The 10578-nt window shown below is 41.4% G+C and overlaps 1 protein-coding gene across 1 annotated transcript in view; it reads right to left on the bottom strand.

The window, feature by feature from the left end:
* The window catches only part of LOC138045454 (uncharacterized), a 33786-nt gene extending 24443 nt beyond the window's left edge, over positions 1 to 9343 (bottom strand). Inside the window, exons 1-5 of the mRNA XM_068891968.1 lie at positions 9033 to 9343; positions 7245 to 7328; positions 1780 to 1894; positions 1091 to 1195; positions 1 to 60 (exon numbers count right to left, since the gene is read on the bottom strand). The exon at positions 1 to 60 is cut by the window's left edge and continues 80 nt beyond it. Coding sequence (XP_068748069.1) covers positions 1 to 60; positions 1091 to 1195; positions 1780 to 1894; positions 7245 to 7283 — 319 coding nt within the window. The 5' untranslated portion in view covers positions 7284 to 7328; positions 9033 to 9343. The remainder of the gene's footprint in view (positions 61 to 1090; positions 1196 to 1779; positions 1895 to 7244; positions 7329 to 9032) is intronic.
* Between the last annotated feature and the right edge of the window lie 1235 nt (positions 9344 to 10578).

Raw genomic sequence — 10578 nt, forward strand, 5'->3', positions numbered from 1 at the left:
AATTTTTCACGTTCACTTTCTGCCATCTTCCTTGTTCGTCACATCGACGAGAAATATTACCTATAAAGAATTGCATTTATGAAATGAATAATTGTCAGATTCAATAATTTGAGAATGCTCAAATCACCAAATAAATCTGTATTCGGTAACTCCAAATTTAGTTTCATGAGCACTTCATTGAATGCCTCCTTCAGGGCGAGTTCCTTGAAGCGGTTGTAGTAGCTATTTTTTTGAACATTAGTCAAGTGTATAAATGGCCAGCAGCCCGAGCGCCGATGCACGATCCTATAGCGATATTTCTTGTTTACCAACGTGGACGTCCCATTGCTTTTGATATTCAAATTTTTTGCCAACCACGGAACAAAAGAAGTCATTGTTTTAACAGCCAATTAGGTTCTGGTTTGCATATTAATAACAATGGTTGACGTCACCAGAAACATCGCTATTTTGCAAAGGACGAAGGAGGAATGTACGAAAATGCATACCACACGTGCACCGTGTATTTTTCACTTATTTAACCTAGTAGTTTTCGGTGGCGTTACCATTACTGTTGTCATTTGTCACGCTTCCGCGTGACGCTTGAATATTCTAAACTTTACCGTTACCGTTACTGTTGTCATTTGTCATGCTTCCGCGTGACGCTTGAATATTCTAAACTTTTATTCCTGTACCCAGATAGGTAAAGGTAAAGTTACACCTTATTTAACGTCAGAAGTTCCTTTACTCTCTACAGAGTATTCTCCTAGGAAGCCGAAGGTGCGCTCAGTTACCCTCCCCCCTCCTCTTTTCCATCAGTGCTCCGTTTTAAGGGCATTTTTAGCTACTTAGGCTACACTGAAAGGAAAGAAGTTGAAACAAGGTGAGATCCGGGAACCGAACTCGGGACCTTATGCACCAAGGCCGCGCACTAACCGACTGTGCCACCCTTGCTCCTTTAAGATTTTAAGATTATTACGACCAGAGGATGCTCTGGAGACGATGACTGAAGGAAAGGGTCTTAACATAGTTCCCAGGGCATTTATCTCTGGCACTCGGTGGAGTGATGTCGGAAAAAGCGGATAAATGACTGGATGTCAGGAAAAAAAATTACCTTCAGTTGAATATAACAAGAAAGGGCAAGGCTGAGTGACTGATTGACCAGCGAGGGTTTCTTTCCAGCAAGAAGCATTATATGATATTTCACACTTGACGACGTCTAGGAATAAAAGAGATGTTTAAACAACTAAAATATTTCAACAAAAGGAACGTTGGTCAATGAAAATGAAAGTCAAAAAAGAAAATCATGGGTGATACGGATCGTTTTTTTCTTCGTCTGCGTTTTGTATCAATTGCGCGTCTTTGCACGTTTGGCGACGGTTTCATGTGCTCCTGTTGACAAGCGTTTCCCGAGCTGTGTAGACAAGATTCGACGCAGCGCCGGGTTGCATGCTTTCGTCCGATTGGCTCCGATTACACTCTTTCCCGCTCATGCCAGCGGTTTCTTTGTTGACTCCTGATTGGCTCACTGCAAGAATTACGTCACATTTTTCTTAAGTTTCTATGGATTGGATTCGTGTGACACCACAGCGGGAACGTCCTCGCCAACTGCGTTCTGTTCGATGCGAACAATTTCTTTTGTATTGGTAAGAACAAATCAGTACAAAAAAAAAAAAAAAAAAAAAGGGGCCCATGACATCGATTCTGAATTTCCTGGATCCACACTTGAGGGATGTTAAGGAAGTAAGTTGTTACGATTACCGCAGAGCAAAGATAAAGTAAAATGGATCACTTTTAACTTACTCTGTTCCTTGATGCGATTTTCTGGGTTCATGAAACATAGCTTTTTCAGTTGCTTGTTAATGGCCTCTAGACTCGACTTTTTGTACTTCGAGGCACTTGCACTTGCAATTATCACCTATTTAATAGCAAAGCCAAAAAAGTATAAACCTAAGCAATTGGCGCTTAAGTCCCGTGTAAACAGATGCAACCATTGTTGGGTGTTACATGTTGCGTCCATTTACACAACCTGTTGCATGTTGTTGCGCAACGTTTGAAACTGGTCTAACTTTCTTTTATCTCCGAGCAACCGGGCGCAACAATGTTGGCCATTGTCGGCCTGTAAAATGTGTTCCAGCTGTCCTTTAATTAAATTTGTATACAAGGCGTATGCATGATTGAGAGAAAAACGAAAAATAATTGCCGCGTGCTCAAGGCGTCAACGTAAACCTCAAGTATGGCCACTTCAAGCCCTTTTTTTTGGGGGGGGGGGGGGGAGGGAGAGGAGGCCTACGGCAAAGAAGTACATCAAATTATACAACGCAACCTATGGTGGAACCTACCGTTTTTTGGTCTTTTCGTCCGCGTGGACGTCTTCGTTGCTTAGTCCCCTTAGGGCGCTGTTACAATGTGCAATTTTTCGTGCAAATGACGTTACGAGACAAGTTGCACGAATCATTGCCCAACGTAGCCACGATTTGCGCCAACAGCCAATGAAAATGTTCCTTTAACCTCATGTGATCATCGAAACGAGACAAGTTGCGTGAAACGTTATTCAGTGTGACAACCGTAAAACAACTTGTTTCGTAATGTGAGAAAGTTTGTAGACTGAATGGCGTTGCGAGACAAGTTGCACGAAAAATTGCACGATGTAACAGCGCCTTAACGAAACGATGACCACGACGAGAGAGAGAACGGCAAGGAAAAAGAAAATTATGGCTTTAATAAGGAAAAACAATAGCTTTGCATGCCCTGCACGTACGTTTTAAGGCCGGGACACCCTAGGCGATAAGTCGCTGCGACACTTTGCAGGAACAAGTCGCTGTAACAATTCGCCTTGTGTGACATGGTTAATTTTATGAAAATCATTGTCGCTGCAGCAGAATTTTGTCGCCGCGATCGTGCAACTAATCGCAACGACAAAATTAGCGAAAGCAGCGTTGTCGCACCGTGTGTACCGTTTCGGCAACAAGTCGCTGCGACAAAATATAAATGAACCAGTGATACAGCGTCATATTGTCAGCCATCTAGTTAACATTCCCCCTCATACGAGATCACTGCGTGTGCACCGAACAGGCGTCGTGGCGCAGCGACTTGTATTACAAAGAAGTACACATGGAGCAACTTGTCGCAGAGACCTGTCGCTGCAACTTGTCGCCTATAGTGTGGAAACAATGCTTATGCAAAATTTGAGGGGAAAAACAAAGAGTATTGTGGTATTTTCCAGAGTAGCCTATTTCTTTCCGGTGCTCTCAAAGTCGGCAACGCGAAATGACCAAATCTCAAGTTCACCAGAAGAGAAAACGCTACGACAGCAAATTCAATTTGACTTTTCTCGTTTGTTTGAACACAATTCCCCCATACCCAGTTTATAGATTGTTTAGCTGGTTTTTCGGAGTTGGATAAACTGGAGCAATTACGAAGATATCGAAAAAATGAGATTTTGCAATTTTCGATGACGCTTTTTGTTGAAGCCGCCTTCATAGACCTCATAGGGACTTTAAGATCTAAGACGGCGAGGTCGACAAAACGTCACCTAAGTCTTCAGCAATTATCCCATATAGTCCACGTCGTACAGTGTGAACGTCGCATCCTAAAGGCCGGGACACACTAGGCGACAAGTCGCAGCGACGGGTCTCTGCGACAAGTTGCTCCATGTGTACTACTTGCTCAACAAGTCGCTGCGACACGACGCCTGTTCGGTGCACACGTAGTGATCTCGTATGAGGGGGAATGTGAACTAGTTTTCTAATTGAATATGGCTGACCATAAGACGCTCTCTTATTGGTTCATTTATATTTTGTCGCAGCGACTTGTTGCCGGAAGTGTACACACGATGCGACAACGCTGCTTTCGCTAATTTTGTCGCTGCGATAAGTCGCACGAATTCACAAAATTCTGCCGCAGCGACAATTATTTTCATAAAATTAACCGTGTCACACAAGGCGAATTGTTGCGGCGACTTGTCCCCGCGACGTGTCGCAGCGACTTATCGCCTAGTGTGTCCCGGACTTAAGTCTTCAGCAAATTATCCCATATAGTCCACGTCGTACAGTGTGAACGTAGCATCCTAAAGATAAATTAGTACGAGCGGTTTCAGAGTAAAAATAGAGAACGGAAAGGTTCACATTTGTCGCGTCAAAACCTAAAATTTAGTGATTTCACGCACGTCGTTGTTATAAGTGCGTTCCGCACGTACGGCACAATTATTTTTCCTCTTTTAACCGATAATATTGTTGTTTTGTGGTGCTGTAGTTGACGTAGCCGTTGTCATCTCTTAACTCGCCGTGTGGAGGACGTGATGAAAATGAAGAAGACATTTTCTATTTTCTGTTTACATTTCAACTTCCGTTTAAGATAGTTTCACTTTTGTCAGTTTACGTACACTTCAGTGTCAGAATTATGACTGGCGAAAATTGCCTAGTTAAACCAATAATGCAAGCTTGTAATTTTGAAGGACACTTTCATGGCAATTCAGAGGCCTAGAAAGCAATCCCGGGGGGGGGGGGGAGGGGACTCCCATATGAAACAGACGGGGATGCTCGTCGTCTCGCTTAGGGGTGTAAATTTTGGATTTTGGTCTCGCTTAGGGTGTTCCGGGCAAAGGGCCAATATTTTATGCCACCAAGGTCTCGTTTAGGGTTCTGCGAGGTAACACAGAATTACGCGAAGAGAAACAGAAGTCAAATTTCCTTTTAAATTTTCATTTTAGATAAAAGCATTCGATGATTATGCCTTTTTATCATTAAAACTCATTGCGTGTCGTATTTTTGTGTTTTTAAACGGTCTCTTTTAGGAGTCAAAATTTGCTTAAGCCACGCCTAGATTGGTCTCATTTAGGGGTTAAATTCAAAATTTCCGACGAGCATCCCCGTCTGTTTCATATGGGAGTCCCCCCCCGGGAAAGCAATGCACTAAAACTTTCACGCAAGAGGAAAGATCTCGCAGGCTATATAGCGTTTGCCGTTGCGATAGTGGACACAGCCTTTAGTAAATTAGCCTTTTATGTCGCACGTGTGAATCAGGCTATTAAGTATCTTCTTAGTGGCGATGGAATGACACTAAATCATACTCAAACGAAAACGGCACCTCCAGGTTTAAATATACGGCAACGGTAGCCTGCGGTACTCGTCAAAAAAAAAAAAAAAGAAAAAAAGAGTGAAATCACCAAAATCTGAGGTTTTGACGACAACGTGAGTAAGCAAATGTGAACCTTAGTAGCTCGTACCAATATATTTTTGGATACTTCGCCCACATTGTTCGACTCGAAGGAAATGGAATAATCGCATAAGACTTCCAATAGTGCAAAGTTATACTTTGAGGTGATGTTCGCCGTCGTAGATCTTAAAGTCACTAATTTTAATGCAGTAACCTCTTCCTTTTTTAGGCGTTCGCGTTCTGGACGGGATGTAGGTCGTTTCGCCTACAAGTCGTTTCCCCTACACCGAGGTCAATTCGCCTTCAGACGTAAAGTCGATTCGCCCACACACGGCAAGTCGATTCACTTACACACGGCAAGTCGATTCGCCGACACACTGTTGGGCTACAGACGTAAAGTCGATTCGCCTACACACGACAAGTTGATTCACCTGCACACAAGTGGCGCATTCGATTGACCATATCCCGGATAGGGATACAGTTATACATGGAATATAAGGCCCCGTTGGATTGACCCTATTCCGGAATAAGAATGGAGTGGAGTGGAGTGGAGTGGTGATTAAAACGGTATGTTTAGCGCGTTTCGAAGCAGCAAGGATAATAAAAATATGTTTAAAATAGCATTTTCGCAGATATTTGACAATTTTAATGTGAATCTCCGTAAAAACGAAGGATTTCTAACCTTCCTTTATTCCATATAGGTGTATTCGCAGTCTGGCATCGCCGATGTTGCCACCTCTCGCATCCATCACACAAGAGAGCTTTTTGTCGCGAGCTTACTTCTTCCGAGCAAAATATACAATAATAACTTTCCATATCTAATGACAGTTGTCGCGATCGAGAGTTTTCCGAGAAGGTAAGTTGAATGGATTGAACAAACATCACAGCCCTTTTATACTGCAATGTCGGATTGAGACGAATCGAAATCGCAGCGATGTCATTGGAAGACATTGGTAGTGTTCCCCATTCTTTGATTAGGATACAAATCATGATAATTCCAAGTTCGAGTGAAGCGTAACACTACTGTGAAGTTTTTTTTAAAATACCCAATTATTCCATCAAAGATCAACCCTAGTACTGGAATTGGGCCCACACAGGGACAGAGAAAAACCCTGGCCAGGATTTGAACCCACAACGTTCGGATTTCATCACCGTTGCTCTACCGACTGAGCTAAAAGGCCAGAACGGGAGCAGGTCGTGGGTATGTGAGATCTTATTAACAAGGACAAATTCGGCCGAATTTTGTTTCTCTCCCTCAGTCAAGAGAAGAGCTCAGGGGTCGAGATTGGATACATATCATTAAAGTCTTAAAAAAATATCACATTCTTTGCTAAGTGCCGCCTAAGCGACCATATTTAGTGCTTATTGTTTTCATCTCAGTAATCTCAGTGTGAATAAAAGCGTAAGCGTTGCTAAGCCAGTTTTTGGTTAAGAGAATTTGAAGTGTCGCTTAAAAACTTTCAAATTCAGTCGGGTAGTAATAAAGTGTATTTTGGTTTGTCTCATAATGTAGTCAAATAAGTCGTAGGCGAATCTACTTGACGTGTGTACGCGAATCGACTTTAAGTTTGTAGGCGAACCGACCTCGGTGAAGGGCAACGACTTGCAGGCGAAATGACCGGTTACCTCTGGACGACGTCGTAGTTACTTAACCTCCAGCATTTGGCAATTTAAACATTCGCTCTAAACCAAAAACCCCTTCCTTCCCGATCTAACAGGAAAAGTAACTGCTAGTAGATTTGTTATGATATCATTTCAAATACCACAGCTATTTATGTTGGCATACATATTTTCACGAGCACTTAAGCGAACGAAATGTGGACAATATTGAACCGTATCGCGCGAATATTTATGCTTAATATCTACCACGTTCAAATCATTTTGTTTGCTTATGTCAGTGCCCCAGTATAATTTTTCAAGTAGACATTTCAATTGTAGATAAACAGAAACTAAAACTGCGGAAATTTCAGCCGGGCAGCGGTTTAAGAAAAGCGGAAAATTAAAGGACAATATTAGTCACAAAGACAAAAACAAAAACGTCGGCAAAATCATTACACTTAATGACATTGTCATAGCATGAAAAACAATTGCGATGAGATCTTATCACTTACACAAGTTGTTAAAGTGATTGATATGTTAGGGAGCTTCATCGTCTAATCATTCAGTTTCCAGTTCTCAGCCTCTGCTATCGTTGCCTACAAACAGAAAATCAAACGTTTTCTGAGAAACTACGGTTAACATATAATGTGACCTTTAATTTTCAATAAACGGTGACATAAAGATGATACAAGATAATTTTAGACGGCATCCTTTTAAAGTTCAAACTAAAAACAACCTGTCTAGGAGCGAATTCTTTTATCCGCGGAACAAGAATACCCGTGGTATTACTTGTGTTGTTTCCGGGTCGGTTTACTTCCAGTTTTTTGCTCGCGTTCATGAAAGACTTCATGGTCTGAAAAACATGTGTTCCTTGTTTCGCGGCAAAATTGAAACATTTAGGAAGTCAAAATGACGAATAAAATGCGAAGTGACTGCGGCTTGCGGAAAAGAAAAAAGTTCGGTTTCCATAGCAATTGATCAACTGCAGAAGAACAACGGCTAGCAAAACGATGAGATTAACCATTTTGACTAAAACCAGCCTTCACCGAGGAATTTATAATACACTCCTCGCCGCATACAAACAATAGGAATATAGATTTAAGCTTTTGTTATAAAAACAACAAACCCAATATAATTCTTTCCGCGCTACATTCTTCAAAAGAAACTGTCCGCCCTTCGTAAAATCATAGAAAATTTTTATGCAACGTACGATTTTATTGGAAACTCTAATTAAATTTCATTACTAAGGGTGAATAAAAGGTAGATCATAGACGTTTGCATACCGAAAAGATCATCAATATTTTAAATCAGTTTTTAGAAATCTAAATTAATACCTACAAACTTTTCAAAACTTTCCTCATTTAATAAAAAACAGTCAAAATCATTTGCATACTTAAAAAGGAAAACAGAAACGAGATAATTAGTGTTGCATGCCGTTAGGTGACCAATATTTTACGCGTTCATGAACTGATTCGGAGAAATCTACAGTCGACCAGCTTAAAATCTCCGAAACTTCCATCAAATTTAGATGGAACCTTTAAAAAACACGTTCGCCAATGATGCTGAAAAATCACTTCGGTTTGCGGAAGTGTGAGACTCCTTGTAAACCAGTGGCATTTATGAATGCCAAATTTAATCAAACTTTCATTTGTAACTTTTAAATGACGCCCTTCTGTTCTTTCGCACAGGGTGGTAATTGCCTGCAACATTTAAAACATTTAAACGTGTGACTGAGACAAATTGCTAGCTGATCTTGCCTTGATTAATTCAAACACAATACAAAGGCGTTTCGCTAATGATCCTTGCGGAAGAATCCATCTCATTGCTGTTGTATATTTTGAGCTTCAGAGACAATAATAGCTTTTTTGGGTACCAATGTATCACCAAAGGATGGGCCTCTTATTTTATTGATCGAGTATCAGATTGTCAGACAATTCACCCCTTCTTCAGAACAGCGTTCCTGATCTTACATCGGTAAACGCTATAGATCATTAAAAGTCCAGTCCTAGAGCATCACTGAAATCCGTTCTTATGGCTTAAATTAGATGATCAGTGCTTTACATTTAACCACAAAAATTGGTGCCTTAGGATTGGTTATCTCACGACAGAGAGCGAAAGGCTGGAAAGGGTGAATTGTTTGAACATCGATGTTCATCTTGATGAAAGTACCGGACTCAACAAACCGTCAACAAATGCGCGTGTCTTGAATTTTCTTTGAAAAAGGGATCAGCGAGAGGACCAGAACCGAAACAGAAATATGTTCAACGCAAGGATAGAAAGCCAGACGAAGACTCACTCACCTTTCAAGTTAAACTCTGATAAAATCAAAACATGAGACATCGAGTAACGTTTTGTTGTTTCTGTTTCTTGACTTCAGTATGTTACTTGCCGACTCAACAAATTGCACGGTTTTGAGAAAATTCATATCATCCGCTTGATGTCATCTTAGTCAACTTGACGTTGCACGGAAGCCTTTCACCGCGATTCTTACTGAAATGCTCTCAAACAGATCTATGCGGAACGTGCGATGAAGCATGCTTATAACTTCCGGTCGGCCGACAACAATTTGTAGAGTTTTGAAGCAAGCAACCGTGGACAATTTTCCTGTCGGTGTACGTTGGATCAGTGGCTTGATCTGATCCGCGTTATTTCAAGTTGAGAAACTAAATATTTTAAGCAAGAGCCGATACAACGTAGATTGATTTTAGTGGTGTACTATATTTCGGCTGGCCAAACCAGCCTTCTTCAGGCACAATGAGAGTTGACATTGAATTGCTTCTATTCAATGTAAACTCTCATTGTACCTGAAGAAGGCTGGTTTGGCCAGCCGAAATATAGTACACCACTAAAATCAATCTACGTTGTATCGGCTCTTGCTTAAAATATTTAGTTTCTCAACAATTTCTAACTTCCGGTTAGCTCGGATAAAGGAGTGGCCCTGGAAACGAGTTTTCTAAGAGGCCCGAATTTTCTTTTGGGAATAAATTTAACTGCCGTTCGATGGGACATTCGGTTCGAGTGTTATTGACCTTAACACATGGTCATGATTAACGCTTATTAAAAGAACGCTTACCAATTCAGAGATAACAGCCAAAAAAAAACTGTGAATTGTGCAGGTTTACCAAAAGAAACTTTGATAATTCACCACGACACACAACGGTTTCGCAAATAGTAACCAAAACTCTTCAACTTTCCTAGAGCTAGTTATGAAACTGTTTTAACTCTCTCCCAAGAGAGAGGCCGGCCTGGCGTTGACGTCTCAAAAAAGGCTTTATAGCGTACGAGGCAAACGTGGCAGAAACAGCCATAAGCAGGAGCATACGACCAGGAGCAAACAACAGCCTGTCACAGCATTTTCACAGACCGATTTATTTTTAGTTTGGATTTCCCGCGAATTAGACTCCCGCATGAGCCCTATGACTAATCACAAGCAACTAACTTGACGTCATAGCGCCACCGATCCGGAAGTGCCTTTATTTTTTTGCGTAAAAGGTTTTCTAAAAATAGATTGGTCTGAAAAAGAAATGCTTAGTATGGGAGTTGTTGGCTCCAAGTCGTGGGTCCCAACCTAGTTTCCAGGGCTTTTTCCGCCCCTTTCCAAATATAGGAAAAGCCTTGGGAACGAGGTTGCAGGGGCTCCTGCTATTTGAAGTCAAGAGGATTTTGGTGGTGCTGGATAAACAGTCAATATAGGGAGAGGAGAGTGCTGAAATTCACCGTGACGCGGCTAGGAGAATCTTCGCTTACACTTTATCCCTCATTAGCACAAGGCAAAGAGATTACGAGTTTTCCCTCTGCTGCTGCTTCAGCCGATTACGGGAGAAATAGTCTTTCCGAAACACGAAA

Source organism: Montipora capricornis, chromosome 1 (assembly GCF_036669925.1).
Source record: "Montipora capricornis isolate CH-2021 chromosome 1, ASM3666992v2, whole genome shotgun sequence".
In the NCBI taxonomy this organism is placed as follows: domain Eukaryota; kingdom Metazoa; phylum Cnidaria; class Anthozoa; order Scleractinia; family Acroporidae; genus Montipora; species Montipora capricornis.